The sequence below is a fragment of the Urocitellus parryii genome, chromosome 4, assembly GCF_045843805.1.
Source record: "Urocitellus parryii isolate mUroPar1 chromosome 4, mUroPar1.hap1, whole genome shotgun sequence".
Lineage (NCBI taxonomy): Eukaryota > Metazoa > Chordata > Mammalia > Rodentia > Sciuridae > Urocitellus > Urocitellus parryii.
Window position 1 is genome coordinate 149,132,383 of NC_135534.1, and position 21,501 is coordinate 149,153,883.

Here is a 21,501-nt window from a genome sequence, read left to right on the forward strand (position 1 = left end):
ACTCTTTTTCTACCTTTCATGCCTAGTATAGCAGTAAAATTTTGGTTTTTGTTTTTAAATCAAAATGCTTTTCCTCTTTAGAGGTGAAAATAATTTCATCTGAGATTTGCTTTGAGACAATGCTTCTCAAACTTTAATATTCATAATTGTTTAGACTGGATCATAAGTTTCAAGAGAAAATCATTATGCTAGGCTCTCTAAAATTAAGCTGTCTATAAAACAGACAAAGAGAAATCCCTGTCAACACCCATGGTGTCTGCTTCTCCCCAGTAATCCATCCTGATTAACTCAGATTTTTCATTAATTCCCTTATTTGAGAACCATATATAGTGAGTTCTTTCCTGTTACTTTTTTACCTGGATTTCTAAGCCCTTGAAGATCTGTGGCTCTCCAGCTTTAATTTCATAATATCCCTAGTCTTGCAAAATTGTTCTCACTTTACCATTAGAGCTGTTCTATCCTAGCTCCATGTCTTTATTTACATTTCATGCTTTAACCAGAGTACCAACCCTTTCTCTTCTACCCATGTATGTTTTCTAATCTTTCCCACCTCATCCTTTATGCCTTCTTAAGCAGTGCCAGCTAGAATAATAAAATGATCTCTGATTTTTTATGAACTACTTAAGTTCTCTTAGATTTTCCAAGATTCACCTCTACTTTCAATTTTATGTTCACTGGTATGGTTTATTAATTAGCCTTGTTCCACTCTAGCCAGAAAGCTCCTTGTATTCCCACAGAGCTTATTAGTACAACTTCAATCAATACTGTTGGTTGTTTCATCTACATAACTTGTGGATTGGGGGGACACCAAAAAAAACCTATAAATTGGTATGAACCCATTTTTCTTTTCTAAAATTTCAGGCACGTGATGCAGAGAGCATTATGCTGAACCTTGCAGGGCAGCTCATCATGATGCAGAGGGACAGGTCAGGTCCTCAGATCCGGGAGAAGGACAGTAATCCGAACCAAAGGAAACTTGTGAGTAAAGGGAAAGTCATTTCAAATCTTGAGAAAGGTATGAGATTAGGGTGAAGGAATAAAAGAATTAAAAGAGAGTATTATGATTTAAAAACTGAGACAGTATATAAAATTTAAGTCCCTGGGAATAAGGCTGTTTGTGAAGAATAAGTCCCCAAATGACAATAAAATGTCCTGAACTCCAGGCAAAACATTACCTAGGTATTTAGTTGCAAAACTAATGGGAAATTAGTGATAGTTTGGTGGAATTTATGGGTTTTTTGCTTTTTAGATTTAAAGTTATATACTTTAAAAGGCAGGGTACTGTTACTCTGTTTTGGTTGTTGGTTTTCTCAAAGTTATTGTACTCTCATTTTGGGGGGAAAAAAAAATACAAAAAACTAGTAGCTACAAATAAGGACCTGCAGATTTAACAGGAAAATACCCTGATTCTTGTGTCTTCTTCTCCAGCTGCCGTTCTGTCCTCCTGTTGTACTAGCCCAGTCTGTTGAAAATGTCTGGACTACATGTAGAGCAAATAAACAAAAACGTCACCTTCTGGAAGCCCTTTGGCTGAGCTGTGGTGGTGCAGGGATGAAAGTTTGGCTCCCCCTCTTCCCTAGGGATCACCGCAAGCCCCATTCCTTCTTGTCCCAGCGGATCATGCTGCCTTTCCATATCAATATTTATCCATTGGCGGTTCTGTTTGAAGATGCATTGGTCCTTGGTGCTGTCAATGACACTTTACTCTATGATTCTTTGTATACTCGGAACACTGCTAGGGAGCAGCTGGAGGTGCTCTTCCCTTTCTGTGTTGTGGAGAGAACCTCTCAGATCTACCTCCACCACATTCTACGTCAACTTCTGGTCAGGAACCTCGGGGAACAAGCCTTGCTCTTGGCTCAGTCCTGTGCCGCATTACCTTACTTCCCTCATGTGCTGGAGCTCATGCTCCATGAAGTGCTGGAAGAAGAAGCTACCTCACGGGAACCCATTCCCGACCCACTACTTCCCACTGTGGCAAAATTTATCACCGAATTCCCCCTCTTCCTGCAGACAGTTGTGCATTGTGCTAGGAAGACTGAATATGCCCTGTGGAATTACCTTTTTGCAGCTGTTGGAAACCCCAAGGACTTGTTTGAAGAATGTTTGATGGCTCAGGATTTGGACACAGCTGCCTCTTACCTTATTATCTTACAGGTAACAATTCTATTCTTTTAAGGATACAAGAATAATGAGCTTAAACTTAGAATAAAAGAAATGTTCTGTTTTAGTACTGTGATTATGTTTAAGGAATAGTCAGATTTTCTTTACAGTTTATATTTTTCATTTTGAAGAACTCAATCTTGCCAGATTTTTCTTAATTGTTTTTGTTGTTGTTTTTTGTTTTTTGGTACCAGGGATTGAACTCAGGGCCACTCAACCACTGAGCCACATCCCCAACCCTATTTTGTATTTTATTTAGAAACAGGGTCTCACCGAGTTGTTTAGCACCTCCCTATTGCTGAGGCTGGCTCTGAACTCGAAATCCTCCTGCCTCTGCCTCCTGAGCCACTGGGATTACAGGCATGCACCACCATGCCCATCTTTTGTAGTATTATTAAGGAGCATTGTAAGGGTATTTTATCCCGTTTTGTTTTGTTTTCATATATAAGCCTAAAACAAATCAATTCCAAGTATTATTTTAAATAAGATTGAAGAAATGTTTTATTGTATGTAAAACATTGCTATGTACATATTACATAGGAAATATAACATTTGATTACTAAAATACTACATAATAAGTAATACTACTACATTGTGAAGAAACTTTGTTTTGGACATTAACATATTTGTCTGAACTCCCCACAAATAATAGATTTGTTTTCTTATAGTGTGGAATTGCTAAGGGGATTCTGATTGTACCTCATTTATAACACAACACCTATTTTTGGCTCCACATAGCAAGCTGGAGAGACTCAGGCCTGCCACAGTAATGACCCTCATCACACATGATTTTTCTCAAAACAATGCATTCTTTGAGACTTCTGAAAATTTGTTTCATTACATATTTGACAGATAGGCTTCATAGTTTGTTATTCACATAAATCTTGTGTGCATTTTATAGTCTACACTTAAGGTTATTTAAATTACAGCAAAGTTGTTTTCATTGATAACAGGCTAACCATAAACTTGATTTGAACTGCAGATTTTACATCAGCTTATTTGCTTTTTGACAGCTGATTAAAACCAGCGAATACAGTCAAGCAGAGATTAGTGGCCGTGAGATTCTATGGTTCCTTGGCTAGCCCTAAAGAACACAGGAGAATTATAGAAACTGATCAAAATAAACAACACACAATAAGTGGGGGAGCGAATAGTTCATTAGATTAGACAAAGGGGAATGAAGGGAAGGGAGGAGGGATGTGATTAGGAAGGACAGTAGAATGAATAAGATATTCCAATGTTCACATGAATATATGACCAGTGAAATTCCACATCATGTACAATCACAAGAATGAGATCCTATTTAGAATAAGTTATACTCCGTGTATATATGTCAAAATATACTCTACTGTCATGTATATCTAAAAAGAACAAATAAAAGAAATAAGAAACTGTACCCAGGGATAAAGCAAGGGTGTGTGTGGGGGGGGTGTAGGTTTACTGCTTGAAATTGAGTCTCTTGATTAAATTATAATAAGTAGACTTCAGTTTTCCAATTACTGTATCTCCAGTAAGTACAGTTTGAGAAACATTTGTAATATTACATTGATCAATGTTTATATTATTTTTAAATGCCATGCAAAACACACCTAATTTAAATTGTTAATTCTATGATATCATTGAAATGGAATGATCCATTAATCTGAATAAAATTTAATGTAATGCCTAAATATAAATATATACATATATAGATGCTGCTGGCATTTTGTTCTAGGTCACTCCTTAAACCTGCAGCAATCTCTGTAATGAAATTGGAAATTTTTTCTCCAGAATAATTCCTAAATGAAATAATGTATGTAAGATATCTACATGTCATGGGAGTTTAGGAAATCATAGTTTATGTTATAGCAGCAGAGACCTGCTTTACTTTTCCTTGTATGGTACTTTTCAATGCTTCTTTAAATCTTATTGTTAAAATAAGCCCACAGTACCCCACAGTATTTTAGGTACATTCCTCAGGTTTAGGTTAATGTGAAGAAAAGAAGTGCTCAAACGTTCCAAAATCATGTATGAAAGTGATGCTATCTTCCTTGCTTGTTTCTGTAGAATATGGAAGTTCCAGCAGTAAGTAGGCAACATGCCACCCTTCTGTTCAACACAGCATTGGAACAAGGCAAGTGGGACCTATGTCGACACATGATTCGATTTCTTAAAGCCATTGGCTCTGGAGAATCTGAGACACCTCCATCCACACCTACAGCTCAGGTTAGTTGCAGAATTGTATAACTTCTTTATGCCATGTACCTACAAGGCATCTTTGTCTAACTTTATTGCATTTTGTAATCATAGGAACCCAGTTCAAGTGGTGGATTCGAGTTCTTCAGAAATCGAAGCATCAGCTTATCCCAGTCAGCTGAAAATGTTCCTCCTAGTAAATTCAACTTACAGAAAACACTAAGTATGCCATCTGGTCCTTCTGGAAAAAGGTAAAAGAATAAATAGCCATTACTGATTTAGGGTATCTGTGACATACTGCATTTCAAGGCATTTATAGAATTAAGTCTATAATCCTAAGGACTTGGAGTTTGAAGTAGGAGGATCATAAGTTTGAGGCCAGCCTAGGCAACTTAGTGAGACTGTGTCTCCAATACCCCCTGTTTTTAAATTAACTATTATGTAAGTTAATTAACATATCATTATATAAATTATATCTTAGGAAACAACTACTTAATCCGAGTGCGAATCCTTTTTTCATTCCCAAAAGTAATAGAGACCCCACAAAAAGCTTCCATTTGTCCTTCCTCCAGAGTTAATTTTTGTACTTTTGTATAATTTCTGTGCCTTTGTACTAGAGTAGGACTTGATATATCTGTTCTGAATGCTACTGACTTTACCTCTGATGACAGAGGACCAGACAGTCCACAGATAATCCAAAAGCAGAACATCAGTAGTTTTACCCTTCTTTTCAACTACATAGTTCTTGACAAAAAAATAAAAATTTTGTGCCCATGTATTTGACGTTCATGTAACTTTTTGATTAGAAAAGTCATTAAACAGCCAAAAGAATTGTGTTCTGCAGACCAACATCTGCATCACCCAGAGTTAGGTTATTGTTCTCTAGAAGGATGAATGTGAACTTACACAGAACCTTATAAAATCATTAGAATTTCCTCTGGTATGTAAGATCTTTTGTAACCCTTCTTGTGTTGTTACATGTTCTTTTGTTTATCTCTTCCCTAATCCTTTCTTTTATGTAGTTTGTATTTTTACTACAATACCTGTCTTTAATGTAGTAAGAGCTTTTCGAACATTTTTTACAAATTTTTTAATAAGAAATGAATAAAGCTGGATTTTCCCCACAATTAAAATACAGAACAAATGGAAAATTATAATATTTAAACTTCACAAGTCTGAATCTCCAAAAATAATATAGCCAACTTTTACATTTTTGACAGCCCTTCTTTATATATTCTATCTTCTTCATCTTGGTTCCAAGTTTTATCATTCCCAATTATGCCAATTCCATTGTTATTTAAACAGAAAAATTGAACACTTTTATCATGGCATTTTATTGCTCTTTTATCACTGGTCATAAATCTCCCCACCAACACACACAATTGTGGACTATATACAAGTAAAATGTAGCCATGGAGGTCTATAAACAATTGGCAGGAAAATAGTATCTTTTCAGCCGAACCCTGAATTTAAATATTGATTAATAACATATCAAGTGCTCACTATGTGCTGTTCTAAACATTTACATACATCAATGTTTTAATCCTTAAAACGGCTCCATAAGGGTTGGTACTCACTGTACAGATGAAGAAACAGGCTCAAAAAAACAAACATAGTTATAATCATAACAAATCAGTGTGTTGATTTGCTATATAATTATAACACATAACAAATCAGAGTGAAGATCTGAATCCAGACAGTCCTACTGCAGAGACTGGGTTCTTTACTGATCCACTGTACTGCTTCTCAGTGACAGCATTTATTTATTGCTTTTTTCCTTCAACCACTCACTATTGCTTCCTGGTCCTGTTTCTTCTAGTCCATATATTCATTCCACGTATCAGTCTTAAGAACCTACTATGCTCCAAGTTTTCAACAGGTCATGGTATATCATCACATCTTCTTCCTCTTCAGTCAAATAATAAATAGATCACTAACCTTCTTGTCAGTTTTATCAATGCTACTGCATAAAATTATGTGAAGTCCTCCAATAAAGATTGTCTTATAGCTTTCTTCTGTTACCACTTGTAGATGGAGCAAAGACAGTGAATGTGCTGAGAACATGTATATTGACATGATGCTCTGGAGACATGCTCGGCGTCTCTTAGAAGATGTGCGGTTAAAGGACCTTGGCTGCTTTGCTGCCCAGCTAGGCTTTGAACTAATTAGCTGGCTCTGCAAAGAACGTACCCGAGCTGCCCGGGTAGACAACTTTGTGATAGCCCTCAAGAGACTCCACAAAGATTTCCTATGGCCACTTCCCATCATCCCTGCCTCTTCTATCAGTTCTCCTTTCAAAAATGGAAAATACCGTACAGGTAATGTAGACTTCTTGCCACTTTTATAAGGAGAATTTTATTTTACTCTAAGTAGCTGACATGGAAGTCTTCATTTCACCCTCAAGCAAATAAAAGCCAACTTTCATCTTGAGTTAACATTCACCATTTGGCCAAGGATATAAATAAAGGAGAATCTATATCTCTGTGCCTTTTGACCTTTAAGTCTAATTCATAAATCTAACCATTATCTTAAACTATAAACAAGTTGAGAACTGGCTGAATGTAAAAGCTACCACACTTACCTTATTGTGGGAAGGAATTTTGGAACTGATTAGTCATGGACCTCAAGATAAGGTAATTTGTGATTTACCTCATGGAACTCATTCCAGGAAAATAGTAAAAATGCATCTTTGACATCTTGGGTCATATTCTGCACTAGAAGACTAAGTAAAACTATATATTTGAGTGAAATAAAAATTTAAATATAACTTTTTTTAGTTTAAGTCATTTTAGGAGGGCTGTTAAAAACTTTTATGGTATTTGGAAACTTCGTTTCACCTTACGAACCAAGGCAAGAACCTTAGAACTTTCTGATAGACCTTAGAACATACCATAGATATGACTTAAATGTTTTATATGGTCACTCTCTTTTGTTATAATTCCATATTTTTAGTTGAATGAATGAAACAATGTAGGATAGTAATTGACTTTGCATTGCTTAGTATTGAGGAGCAGGTGGGGGAAGGTAGAAGAACTGAATTGGAAATGACAGTGGGTAAATCTTTGAGGATTCTCCCCATCTCCATCTCTTTGTTTTTGTACCTACCCCGCAGTGGGAGAGCAGCTGTTAAAATCTCAATCAGCTGACCCTTTTATGAACCTTGAGATGGATGCTGGTATCTCTAATATTCAACGAAGTCAGAGCTGGCTCAGCAACATTGGCCCCACCCATCATGAGATAGACGCAGCTTCATCCCATGGACCACAAATGCAAGATGCTTTCTTGTTACCTTTATCTAATAAAGGTAAATGTCATTTAAAGTCCTACTACTTCTTCAGTTTCTTTGGAAATAAAGTATGTGTGCTGTAGCATTTCAGAGAGATACCGTCACTCTTTTTTCAGTATCCTAAAGGAGTAGTCAGTAGTGTCTGCTGGAGAGGTGGACAGGAACTTGATTGTATTTTGCCTTATTTTAGATAAATGTAAGTACGTAAAAATCTCAGTACAGATCAGCACTAATAGATGAATCTTTGCAATAAGATAAAGAAACATTAACTTTTAACCCCAAGTAAGCAAAATGTTATCTCCATAGGAGTTCCATTTTTATTATAAGTAGACTCGTGTGACACACACACAAAAAAACCAATTATCTTTTTCTTTTTTTTTTTAATTTCATCAACAAACTCCTGTGGGAATTTGTTCTGTATGTAAGTTCCTCATAATATCCTTGATTTTGCCTCTTAGCCTTCAGAACATTTGTTTATTGGCGGGATATTTAACATAAAACATACACCAACCTCTGCTTGCAGTAATGGATAAAATACAGAGGTTTTTAAGCAATTTATTTTGGCAAAGGGTTATAAAATACAGGCGTTTAAACAGTAATTGGTTTGATATTTCTTGTTTTCTTTTTGCAATCATTTTGACGACTAGGCATTCACCTAATGTTTAGATACCTGAGCTGCCACATGAGGAGGCTTATAACAACCATTAATTAAAATTGTAAAATACACATAAAATTTATCATCTTAACCATTTTTAAGCATATAGTTCAGTAGTATTGATTACTTCTATCCACACTGTTGTGCGGTCACTCTCCATAGTACTTTTTGTCTTGCAAAACTGTTAACTCCCAATTCCTCCCTCCAGTGATAGCCACTGGCAACCTAATTCTATTTTGTTTCTATGAATTTGACTACTCTGGGTACTTTAAATATGCTGTACATGATCAGAATTCCTTTCTTTTAAAATCTAAATAATATCCCACTGTATGTATGAACCATTTTGTTTGTCCATTCATCTATGGAGGGACACTTGGATTGATTGCTTCCACCTTTTGGCTATTGTGAATAATGCTGCTGTGAATGTAGGTGTACATCTTCGAGATTTGGCTTTCAAGTCTTTGGAGTAAATACTCAGAAATGGGATGACTGAAACATGGTAATGCTATTTGTAACTTTTTAAGGAATCACTATAGTTTTCCATAGCAACTCTACCTTTTTACATTCCCACCAAGCATTAAGAGTTCCAATTTGTCCACATCCTCACCAACACTTATTTTCTGAGGTTTTTGTTTTGTTTTTTTAAGTATTATGATTCGCAGCTGTTTCATAAATGTTACAAATTTTTAGTTTTTAATGAAGATCCAAATAAGATTCAAACATTGTGATTGTTTTTAACTTTTAAGTGATTATCCCCCACCTCTTGCAATTTATTCATTGAGGAATGTTGCTTCTGTGGATTTATTCATGAAATGAATTTTGCTGATTGCATCTTCATGGTTTGGTTTAAATTTCCGCTATTTCCTGTAAATAAATAGTTGAACCTAAAGACTTGATCACATTTGAGCTAGAGGCTTTTGGGGAACAAGGAAGACTACTTCCTAGTGGTAGTGTCTTTCTGTTCCAAGCTTTATTGCTCCACTGATTTTTTTTTTAATATTTATTATTGTTCATATGACATGGCTATTTTAGTAGTAGATTTCATGTTTTGGTTTCAAAATCCTAAGGAGAAATCAACATCTGAGAAACAGCTAATATTTAAAGGAAAACATTTTCTAAACTAAACTGGTTTATAACTTTGGGAAATTCTCCATCAGGTGATGAATGCAGCATTGGTTCAGCCACAGACTTAACTGAAAGTAGCTCCATGGTGGATGGGGACTGGACAATGGTGGATGAAAATTTCTCTACACTCAGTTTGACTCAATCTGAGCTAGAACATATCTCCATGGAGCTGGCAAGTAAAGGCCCTCACAAATCCCAAGTCCAACTTAGGTGAGTTTCTCAGCTATTTGAAAGTACAGAAAGCTTACTCGGGGTATTTGTATAAATGGAGTACTGAAGCCACTTTTCTAATAATCATTGCCTTCTCTACACTTGAAGATCCTTTTTAGCATAAATATTTTGCTTCTGCTTCTTTTATAGGTATTTGCTACACATTTTCATGGAGGCAGGATGTCTGGACTGGTGCATTGTAATAGGCTTGATTCTTAGAGAATCCTCAATAATCAATCAGATTTTAGTTATTGCACAGTCTTCAGAGGTAGATGGAGAAATGTTACAGAACATAAAGACAGGGCTGCATGCGGTGGACCGATGGGCCTCTACAGATTGGTAAGTGCTGGTGTCCACAGGCTTCTTGTATTCCTTTGGTGACCTTTGGTAATGTGTTCTTTCACATTAAGGCTTAGTTGTAGTTTGGAAATTTATTTTTTTATTTTTTCAGGCTAGTAGGATAAAAATGCTTATATATTTTTGTTTTCATTTTTGTTTATTGTACTGGATGTTGAATCCAAAAGTGCTTTACCACTAAGCCACATCTCCAGCTCTTTTTATTTTTTACTTTGAGACAGGGCCTTGATAAGTTGCTTAGGGCCCCCCTAAGTTGCTTTGTACTTGCAGCCCTCCTGCCTCAGTCTCCTGAGTTGCTGGGATTGCAGGTGTATGCTATCATTTATTTATATTTATTTTTATGTGGTGCTGAGGAGCGAACCCAGGGCCTTGCACATGGGAGGCAAGCACTCAACCGCTGAGCCACAACCCCAGCCCCATCTCTCATGTTCACTTTAAACATTTATTTTTAAATTATAGTTGAATACAATACCTTTATTTTATTTATTTATTTTTATGTGGTACTGAGGAGCGATCCCAGGGCCTTGCACATGCGAGGCAAGTGCTCTACCACTAAGCCACAACCCCAACCCCTCTCATGTTCATTTTTAAGGATACTTTCTTTAATAATCATTCTATACCCAACCATTTTGTTAATGTAATGGTTGGGTTAATCTGTTTGAAAAGACAAAAAAACTTACAGTTGTGTTGATTTTTAAATAGGAGTAGATCAGAGTTCAGAACCTTGAACTTTGCCACCAGTTATATATGAATTTGGTTCTATTTATTTCCCTTATTTAGATCTAGTTTTCCTATTTGCCAAATACTATGTTCTCTAAAGGTCATTTTTTTAATCTAAAGTGGTAGTGTGGTCCTTCAACTATAAAAGTATTTTTAGTTGTAAAATGGCCTTAAATGTCAGTCCTTGCTCCTACTGATCAGGAATGTAAGACTCAGCCTATGCTATGTACAGCTCCCTATGTGCTGCTAGGCAAGGCACTCAAGAAGCCTTCTTTTCCCTCATAATCTTTTATTTTCCTTATTGTATCAATATTTAATAGTTCCCCCATAACGATTTACCAAGTCTTTTGAAATATGGCAGATGAGAAATAGTTTTTTCTCTCTACTTAGCCCTGGATATAAGCCATTTTTAAACATCATTAAGCCGCAACTGCAGAAGCTCAGTGAGATAACAGAAGAGCAAATCCAGCCTGATGCCTTCCAGCCAATTGCTGTGGGTAAGACTCCTGAACAGACCAGTCCCCGGGCAGAGGAGAGCAGAGCCTCCTCCAGCCATGGAATCATCCCCCAAAGTGAAGTTGGTGTTAGCAGTATGGTCAGCAGGAAAGAAGAGGACACAACCCGAGCACAGGAGGAAGAACCATTTCAGGATGGGACTTATGACTGTTCTGTGTCCTAACAACATAGAGGTAACATCAAGACAGGCAGTATTAATTAGCAGCAGTGTGCAACCATGAGTACATTGTGACCTAGTTGAAAGAACTCAGCTCAGAGACTATGGTTAAGTATTATCAGATTTTAATGAACTCTTTCTCTAAGAAATATCTTTGACTCCATAAAAAATGTGATATCAAATAAAGTATCTTTCATAAAAATTTTTAAGCTGCAGTGGAAAGTAATAAAAGAGAATTATACAGATGTACATGAGAATATTTTGATTTTATTCAAAGGTTGGGGCCTCTTAAACTATGGGATTGTTTTGCTCCAGATAAGCATACTTTTTCAGTACTTACAGCCTCTGTTTTCTGGTTCTGCGTGTGTAGAATGCTTTTTAAAAAATAAATGCTGAGGTGCTTGCTGTAGCTCATTGGGTTCTTGAGCTACCTGTTTGCTTCCTTGAGTACAGCCTGTTGGACTCTCTAATTGGTCCTTTTGAGTAGAGGGCCTCCCCTTGCACAATATGTGCCAGTGTGATGGAAACATTCTTTGGTTTACTAGCCTGTTAAATCGCATCCCCGAATTGGTGGAAGATATTTATCTGGGAGTTAATGTGCCTGCTTCAGCAAGCTTGATTCCTACTAGATAATGTGGGCAGAGGTGTGAGGGGTTCTTATCAATTATGCTGATACCACTAAACTATTTTGTATCAAAGAACTGTATCTTTTCTGTGAATATTCTTATGTAAATATACTCAAAGGCACTATTCATATTTTTTAAGGCTTGTATCATAATTTGTAAGGTTTTATGCTGGATTCTGCATGACTATAGATAGATACACTTGGAACAAAAACTGGGCTCGATCTTCTTCCAAGAAATAAACAGTCTTCATAAAGAATACAGATTTATTGGTTCAGTCATCAAGTAACAGCAGTGGTCCCATTGATCACGAAGTATAACAGGTTTCGTGCAAATTAATGTAGTTTCTTATTTATTGCTTTTTTGTAAATTGAATAAAAATAGGCTTTTATGTAAATAGATTGCTGAATCCTGTATTATCACGGCTATTAAAAATTAGTATGTAAATAATGCATTCTTCATTGTAAACTTTAAAAAGATTTTATGTGTTTCTAGACATGACTTAAATTTTAGGTTTTTTTACATTATGAAAACAAAACTGCATACCCCTTAGCTGCTTCAGACTAAACACATATCCATTGTAATTGTAATTACTTAATAACAGTATTAATTTAGATAGCTTGTTTGTACTGTGCAATTTGAACAAGGAATGCAATGTTATTTTTTATGAAAACTTGTTTATTTTTATAATAACAATGTATTTGATGTGGACCAAATTCGTACCACTATGTAAAAAAAAAAAACTCTTTTCTCACAGTACAGTTATAATTTAGAAATAAAACTTGGTCCTCTGTCCTTGTTTTTAAAAAGTAAATAGTTGTCTTAGCTGAATTTCCTTTGAAGGGAAGGAAACTCAAAATCATTTTAAAATTGCTTATTTCAAAATTCACCAACCATTTAAAATTATTGTTTGGTAATTTACTATCATTTACTTTTTACAAGTGCAATAATTTCACATAATAAAATTCCTGAATAGGTGGAATGTGTGACAATTGGTACCTGGTCCTTCTGGTGCTATTTTTATTTAAGTCTTTGTTTCAAACCATCTTTCCTCTGAACCTTTTGATAGAATATGTTTTTGTGTGATTACATGCAGCACACCAGGAAACTAAACTGAAATTTCTTCAGTCCTATTCCATTAGGGAGAAGAACCAGCATCTTTTGTGTTTGGTGTGAATAGTCAATCAATAAAAATGGTTTACCATTATGAACAGCTGTGATCTTTTCAAATATTCTAAATAAAACTGTGCTGAGTTCATCTCATTCTGGAAAGCAGGGCACCAATCTGTTAATGTTATTCCCATAGTTGAGACTGTAAATGAGTCTTTTCTTCTATAAAATATTCACTTTTCAGTTAATACAAATAGGAAGCCCAGGGCAAAAAAAAAAAAAAAAAATTGGCAAGTTTATCAAAATTTTCTGTTTGGTGTATAACCACTTAATTCTTTTTAAAAATTCATACTTTATTTTGCTGTATTGTTTGATTTATGTATATCAACTGTTTAAGCCATAGTTTTAACCAGTGAATTTAAATATTTGGTATAGTGATTTGAAAGGTTACTGGATACAATTAAGTTATTTGCTGATACCAAAACAAGAACTCATTGGGGGATAGAGTCAACCTTCACTTGTAATTAAAGCTGCTACTTCTGTAATGTGTATTTTTTACTTGGCAAAGGGCAATAAAACTATTACACAAACTTCTGTTTATTTATCATCTCAGGTTACAGCAAAAAGTATATATATATACACACACACACACACACACATACACACACACATATACATACATTAAAACAACAAAAATATTCTTTTGATCCAGGTGTGGTGGCACAAATCTGTAGTCCCAACTACTGGGCAGATTAAGATGGGATGATGACTTGAGCCCAGGAGTTCAAGATCAGCCTGGGCAACATACCAATACCCTGTCTCAAAAAAACTTCTTATTTTTACAATTTTACCTGGAGTTTTTCCTTATGAAATGCCTATAAATTCAGGCAGATATATTTAGAATATTCATATGTAGATGTAGAGCTGGCAGCATCCTAAATGCCAGACAACAGAATGTTAGAACAGTTAACATGGAAAATGTTCAAAATATAATAAATGATAGAAAATTATGCCATATGACCTCCATCAAGCAAGCAATTTTATATTGAAGTGTACAGGAGACTGAGCATCTTTCTCTAATATGAGGGATTAAAAATGATTTTGACTTTCCCATTTTTCTGCATTCCTAAATCTGTTGTTGCTATGAATTTGTTTATTCTGGACATTTCATGATCATATAAAATATGGACTTTTATATCTGACATCCTTTACTTGTGTAACCTTTACTAAGTACCTTAGTTCCTTTCCTAAGGTTGAATATTATTTCATTGTGTCAATGTAATTAATTCATCAATTCAGCAGTTGAGGGTTTATTTGGTTTTTTTTTTTTCCTTCTTTGGGTATATTATAAATATGAACATTCAGATACTGTAAATTCCTCCCCTTAACTGCAGTTTTACTTTGAGTCTTCAGTTACCATCAGTCAACTAGACTGAAGTCCAAAAATATTAATTGAAAAATTAAAAGAAATAGTTTTAAATAACATTATTATAATTGTTCTGGTAGTTATTAATATCTTACTGTGCCTAATTTATAAATTAAAATTAGTCATGGGTGTGTATGTATAGAAAAAACATGGTATAAATCAGGTACCATTATAATTTCAGGAATCCACTGCGTAGGGATCTTGGAAGGTATTCCCATGGATAACAAGGGACTGACAGTGGAACTGTGGGTCATATGATGATTGTTTAATTTTTTGTTGTTTTTGGAGTACCTGCACTAATATTCCCACTACCAGTGGATGGAGGTCTCAGTCTCTACAACAAAAACTTGTCGTCTACCTTTTTGGTCAAAGCCATTGAAGTTGTAAATGAAATGGGTATGTCAGTATAATTTATATTTTAACTTACTATTTATTGATTACATCTTTTCATATATCATTGAATTGCCAGAGTTTTTTCTATATTTTGAATACTTACCAGATAAGTGATTTGCAAGAATTTCCTCATTCTATCTTTTTTCCATTCACAGTGGAAACAATTTCCCTAATTCAAATTTCATTTATTTATGTTTTCCTAGCTATAAAAATTTTATAATTTTAGCTTATACAGTTAGATTTCTGAACCATTTTTAGTTAATTATTGCAAATGGATATTCAGTTGAGCACCATTTATTGAAGAGATTTTTTTTCTCAGTGAATTGCCAAAAATCAATTGACTCTAAATGTTTAGGTTTATTTCTAGACTCTCAATTAACAGTCATCTGTATGTTACAATGATCTCAGTGTCTATCCTTTACAACAGTAACGTGCTGTCTTTCTTGACTGTTCTTGCTTTCTAGGAAATTTTGAAAGTGTGAGTCCTAACTTCATTTTTTTTTTTTTTTAAAGCCATTTCAGCTATTCTGGGTCCTTTGAAGTCCCATATGAATTTTAGGATCAACTTGTGATTTCTGCACTAAACAGTCAGCTGATTGATGATAGGTGTTATATTCAATCTACAAATCAGTTTTAGGAATACTGGTCTTTAATTTCTTTTAGCAATGCTCTTTGTAGTTTTCAGTTTAAAGGGTTTGTGCTTTTGTTAACATATTCCTAAGGATTTTGTTCTTCGTGCTCTTGTAAATGAAATTCATTTTTGTTTTGTTTGAATAGAAATTGATATTGAGGTCAGTAGTGGTGTATTATCCAATAACTGTAAGGTTGTTGTTCCACTGGTGTGTGTATGTATGTAGATTCTTAGATAAATAGATTTCTACATAGATTGTGTCATTTGCAGCTAGTTTGAACCTTTTCAATCTGGATGCCTTTCTTTCCCTTGCCAGATAGCCATAGTTAAAGCCACCAGGACAACAATGAATAACAATGGCAACAATGGACATCTTGTCTTCTTCCTGATCTCACAGGGAAAGATTTCAGTCTCTCATCATTAACTATCATGTTAGCTGCAGGTTTCTAAGATTGTTGGGAATTTTTTTTTTATCACTGGCAGGATTTTGTATTTGTAAACACTTTTGCATCTACTGAGATGATCATGTGTGTTTTGCCCTTTTTTAGATTTGACTTTTGAACGTTAACCCAACCTTGCATTCCTACTTGGTCATGGTGTAGAGCCAAATTAGATAAAAAGAAATTTTTTGCAAATCAAATATGGAAGTAGTAATTTCAAAAAAAAAATGATGTACTTCAAAATTCCATAAATATTTCAACTAAACAGATACAAGGCACAAGTACACCTTGAGTTTATTTGCCCTAAAAGAAAGGGAGTTATATTAAGAAGTTGTCTGGCCATTTCACCTTGAAAGAATTCACTCAGGAAACCTGAATAGAGATCTTTGAATCAGAAGCGTGTGCTCTGTTTTGGTGAATGGTGCTGCCCTTCCCTTGGCTGGAGATTAAACGGTGTGTTACTACTGTCACTAAGAAGTAATTTCTTCCCTCTCTCCTAGCCCTACCTCCCCACCATCATTCATTATTAGCTGTTTGATGATTTAAAACTCCTAAATATGCTACAATTCAACATTTACCAAACAATTTCATTTAAGTTCTATAAAATTCAGATGCATGAACTTCATTCCAAGGTATAAAGATTTCACCTGAAATAATCTGAGTTATTTGCTCATTTCATTCATTGAAATAGCAATTATACCCATATAAGCCATATATGTCTTTAGCATTAATTAAAAGCTACATAAAACATGAAATAACCAAAATATGAGGATAAAGTAAGCAATTAACAAAGTTTTTTTCTATTAAGAAGATACTAACCAGTATGTTAAAAAGTTTATTTCAGTAACATTGTAAGGCAACAATTAATCCTCAACAAGTCAGCAAACCAGCAAAAAGAAATGGACAGAAACAATCACTCTTCCGAAAGCTTCCTGAGTCAGCAGGCTAGCTTGTGCACCCCACCCTACCCCACCCCAACCCAACCCTTGGTGGTAACATCTTAAAGTATCCTACCTTATTTAATTTCATCTGCTAAACTGGGGAAACAAATACCATGCAACAATCATTCTTGGGTCACATAAGAACTACTTTGAAATCAATTCTTCACACTTTCCCTGAATGTTACAATACTGTGCTACTTTTAAGTTCTGTAGAAAATGCTTCAGAGTTTAAAAGACCCTTTTAGAAATGTTATTCAAATGATCAGATAAAAGCAGGGGTGGACCTAACAGGTTTTTTAGTCCCAGAAGTTGCTAACATGATACATTATGTTTACTAACAGGACTGAACACTAATTACTTGACCATTTCTAGCATTAAAACAACCTCCCAGATTATTAAGCAGGCAGTAAGAGTAAGTGAGCATCTTGTTATGGGCTTTGCACAATATAAAAGCTTCATAATGCTAAATAAAACAATTGTTTGCCTAGAGAAACAACCCCAAGGCAAACCATGATTATTACTGAAAGGAGAAACAGTAGCCTTCCCTATAGTGGGGGTGGGGGAATCACAGAGAACAGATTTTTCATAGTGTTCTCAACATGGTGTTTTAGTTTTTTCTATAAATAATCTCTAATAATCTATTTCAGATTAACCACAGGGACAGAATATATGCTTTATTTTGAAATTCATAGAGAAACTATCATTGTGTTACTTTTTCTCTGAACGATGATTCTATACAAGCTATAAGTCCTGCAAACCTTATGTACTTCTAGGCGTATGCAGCAGGAGCCAGACACTTCAAGCACTTGAGTCTGATAAAATGATTTTTTAACTCCAGGAAAAGCAATGACTCCAGTGTTAATGCATGTGAAAGCTCTGGCCAAAGCCCTGCTACCTATGGCACAGTTTTTAGGAAGTCATAAATAAATTAGGCAATATGAGGAGCATGATTTAAGAGAGCACATTGTACACATCACACAAGCAATTTCAAGAAAGTTATCTCTTTGCACACTTAGTATGTTCTTACTATGCAGACAGATCTCAGGGCCACTTTTCAAGAAGCATTCCTCTTGTTCCTGCATCACCTGAGAATTTTTTTCTTCTATGGCTTTCAACTGGTTTTGGCCTGTGCTTACTAATACAGAATTTGTCTAACTTATTACGTCTTAATGGAAAAAAAAAAAACCCAAAAAAAAAAAAAAAACTTTAGTGCTATTTACCAATGATCTCACCACACTCTATTGCTGCTTTGTTATACCTCACAAGCTAGACACCCCCCATCCATCTTCAAAATGAAAAGCACCTTTAAGGCCTAGTGCTGCTGTGATACAGGATTTGAACACTTAAAGTTCTAGTGGTCTCATTCCCATATAAGCCACAACTTCAAGTCTCAGGAAAGCCAGTCTCACTGGACAGTAAGTTATCAGGAAATTATGTAACTGGATAGAAAACAAAAAAGGACCCAGTGTATCGATAAAATCATCCTAAAGGATTAACCTTGTATAACAAAAGACTCCTACAAAACAGAATATTTGTAAAATACCCACCATTCCCTATCCTCCCTACAGCTTGCACCCCAGAATAGCCACATTGGCAACTCAGTACTCTGAGGAAGGATATTTAGGCTGTATACTTCCACAATTTTTCTGAACCAAAAGAACCATAAAAACCCAGAGGGAAATACAGCTGAGCAAATGTTCCCCTTCTCAATCTGCTAAGATGGAGGCAGAGAACACATTTCAGAGGACAATAGGAAACCACCTCAGGAAAGTAGCATGGCAACAGCTCTGACTATTGCCAGCTCTGCACAGGGCTCCACATTTACACAAAGCACACTCTAGAGGCTGTCTGAAGAAATACAATACTTAGGGCTTCCAGAGTCCCACCCTTCTTCCACAGTCCTTATGGGAGTCATTACCATAGTGAACGGTATTTCTGCCCACCTCTACTAATAAAACAAATGATCTTGGGTTTTAAGTAGAAATGACTTTTATCTTGTTAATGGTGGTCTGACAGTCTAAATTTTGTTGATCCTAGAGAGGCAGCTATTGGAACTGGTTTGTTGGCTCTTGTCCTTAAGGTCATAAAAAATGACATTATGTGTGTAATGGCAATACCCACATGTGATTAAGTACCAGAAAATGGCATTTTCGAGTGTCAAAAAGGTCACACTTCACAATCCCAATTTAACCCATACAGTGGCTGGCCCTAAAGAGTGTTAACCCAAAAAGCTTTTTGAACATATGCTCATTAAAATTCATTGACTTACGTTACAAATATCCATGTAACTGTCACATGAGTATCCCTTGGGCACGTACTTAAGAGCTTATCCACAAGATTAAAACACAAAGAGACTGTAGGTGCACACCCAAGCAGAGGGAAATGTCCAATCTGGGAATTTCTCCTTCAGAGCATCTAACTGAGAGGATCTCTTGTCTTCCCCAGATAAATAGTGGGCAGCAATGGCTACAGTAACCATTCCTTCAGGCTGTTCTTCTACGACCTGCCAGAGATAATCTGTTAGTTCTCCGAAGCCAGATAACTGAATTCAAGGTTTTTGTTAAATATCACATGGAAAATTCTCACCTGCACTTCTATCCAGAACTGCCATGCAGAGGCTTGGAGTCCATGGGAATAAAATACAAAATAGTCACCTCCTTTGCTTGTGATTGGGGTACCATTACCAAGAGACCACTGAAAAAGTGTTGACCCTTTGTGGGGTCGAACATAGAATGACATATGGCTTGGTCCTATAAGAGAAGAGGAAGAAAGAACAGTTACATCTTTAAAAAAGCATCAAGAAAAGGCAATAAACCCACCTCCCAAACTATACTATGAAGGTGCGTGCCTTGTATCACTTTAAATGTATTCACTACAGACCTATTGGAGGCCTACCAGTTTGGACATTTGATGAATTATCCAACAAGGTTAAGCAATGAAGCACAGCAGAAAGGGCAAAAAATCTAAACAAGAAAGCCTATGTTAAGTATTTATACTGTCATGTGCTATATGATATTAGGAATTCATTTAATCACTTCATCTAAGAATTTTTTGAGAGGATTATATTAGAAAAAGCATGGGAGGGCTGGGGTTGTGCCTCAGCAGGAGAGCACTCGCCTTGCATGTGTGCAGCCCTGGATTCAACCCTCAGCACCACATAAAAATAAATTAATTAATAAATGTATTGTGTCCAACTACAACTAAAAAATAAATACATATAAAAAAAGAAAAAGCATGGGGAAGTTGGGAAGACTTCAAATATTATAAAAGTACTGAGACAATTATGAATCGAGTTGTAATTTCAGAGAGTTGATATTAACACTTTAAAATAGTTGACACTAATTTTTCCCTTTTTGCAGTACAATGAAACAGTTAAGTTTTGATAATTTAATTAGCAGCAGATACTTCCAAGAAACTAACAACAGTGGTTGTCAAACTAAAAATAAAACTTAAAAAAACCACCCCTCAGCCAAATTTTAACTTTATTTTCAAATTTGGCTGAGGGGGTGGTTTTTTTAACTCAAATTTGAGAAGAATAAATTAATAAACAAATTCACATGCTCATGCCTGCCTTGTTCCTGCTACAAGTTTTGTGGCAAACAAAGGCAGACCAAGCAAGTCCACCCTAAATCTGAGAATAGCACATGTCCAGTTAAAGACTGGGGAAGCTACTTAAAGGACACACTATTTGACCTATCAGTTTTCAAAAGTGAAGCTTCTAAGGGAGAAATAAAGCAGAAAAAAGAAAAGAAAGGAAAAAGAAACCAGGGGTGGGAGGGTGGAGGTATAAAGAAACAAAAAGGGCAGATTTATGGTCCAGCAAGACCAAAGCAAAATAGAAACTGGAAGACATAACGAATTTAAAAATTTATTTAAAAAATCTAAACTTTGTTATACTGACACAAGAGCAACCCATTGGCTAGGAGTCTTACAAACACCCAATAACCACAAAAGTGAGGAAGACAAGGACAAACAGGACTATATAGCTATTAGAAAACAAAATGAGAACACACCTCAAAACAACATTAAGTAAAAGAAAACTAAGCCAACATTCTCAACTAAATATGGTAACAAGAACATTTTGGAGCTATGGGGAAAACAGTACCACGAATCAGAAATTCTAAACCTTAGAAGTGCATATACTACAAGGAAAAATTAAAAGAATTGATAGAACTTCCATTTCTTTTCTAAGGTCTAGTAAAAGAAATGGAAGAAAAGGTAGTGATATACCTAGCCTAGTTCTCTCATTAGATTAGAAGCCAGCTTGTCACAAGTTATGAAGGATTCATTTCTGTTTTCTGTAAAAATATCAGGATGTCTGTATGGCCTGGCCATTAGTTGATGTTGTAAAGCTGATTGGAATGCCTGTCTGCCCTGACCTCACCCAGGTTCGGTTTTCCCTGACCATATAACAACCCTTTCCTAAACCTTAGTGACACCTCATAAATTCTGGCCCTCCCTGGCCAGATAACGACCCTCTCTGAGTCTCTAAGATCTCCATAAATTCTGATGCTGGGGCCAGCAAAAATGTAAACTACCATTAGTGTGATGCTTGTCAGAGTTCTGTTATCTG

General features: G+C 35.6%; 2 protein-coding genes across 3 annotated transcripts in view; one reads left to right on the forward strand and one right to left on the reverse strand.

Moving 5' to 3' along the window:
* The window catches only part of Ric1 (RIC1 partner of RAB6A GEF complex), a 116,206-nt gene extending 101,677 nt beyond the window's left edge, over positions 1–14,529 (forward strand). For both annotated transcript variants that reach the window (XM_026391487.2, XM_026391488.2), the window contains exons 18-26: positions 862–978; positions 1,429–2,157; positions 4,210–4,368; positions 4,453–4,589; positions 6,370–6,656; positions 7,451–7,642; positions 9,437–9,614; positions 9,765–9,953; positions 11,082–14,529. In XM_026391487.2, coding sequence (XP_026247272.1) covers positions 862–978; positions 1,429–2,157; positions 4,210–4,368; positions 4,453–4,589; positions 6,370–6,656; positions 7,451–7,642; positions 9,437–9,614; positions 9,765–9,953; positions 11,082–11,370 — 2,277 coding nt within the window. In that variant the 3' untranslated portion in view covers positions 11,371–14,529. The remainder of the gene's footprint in view (positions 1–861; positions 979–1,428; positions 2,158–4,209; positions 4,369–4,452; positions 4,590–6,369; positions 6,657–7,450; positions 7,643–9,436; positions 9,615–9,764; positions 9,954–11,081) is intronic.
* Positions 14,530–16,965: 2,436 nt separating this feature from the next.
* Ermp1 (endoplasmic reticulum metallopeptidase 1) overlaps positions 16,966–21,501 on the reverse strand; it is a 51,466-nt gene continuing 46,930 nt past the window's right edge. Inside the window, exons 14-15 of the mRNA XM_026391480.2 lie at positions 19,515–19,678; positions 16,966–19,431 (exon numbers count right to left, since the gene is read on the reverse strand). Coding sequence (XP_026247265.2) covers positions 19,267–19,431; positions 19,515–19,678 — 329 coding nt within the window. The 3' untranslated portion in view covers positions 16,966–19,266. The remainder of the gene's footprint in view (positions 19,432–19,514; positions 19,679–21,501) is intronic.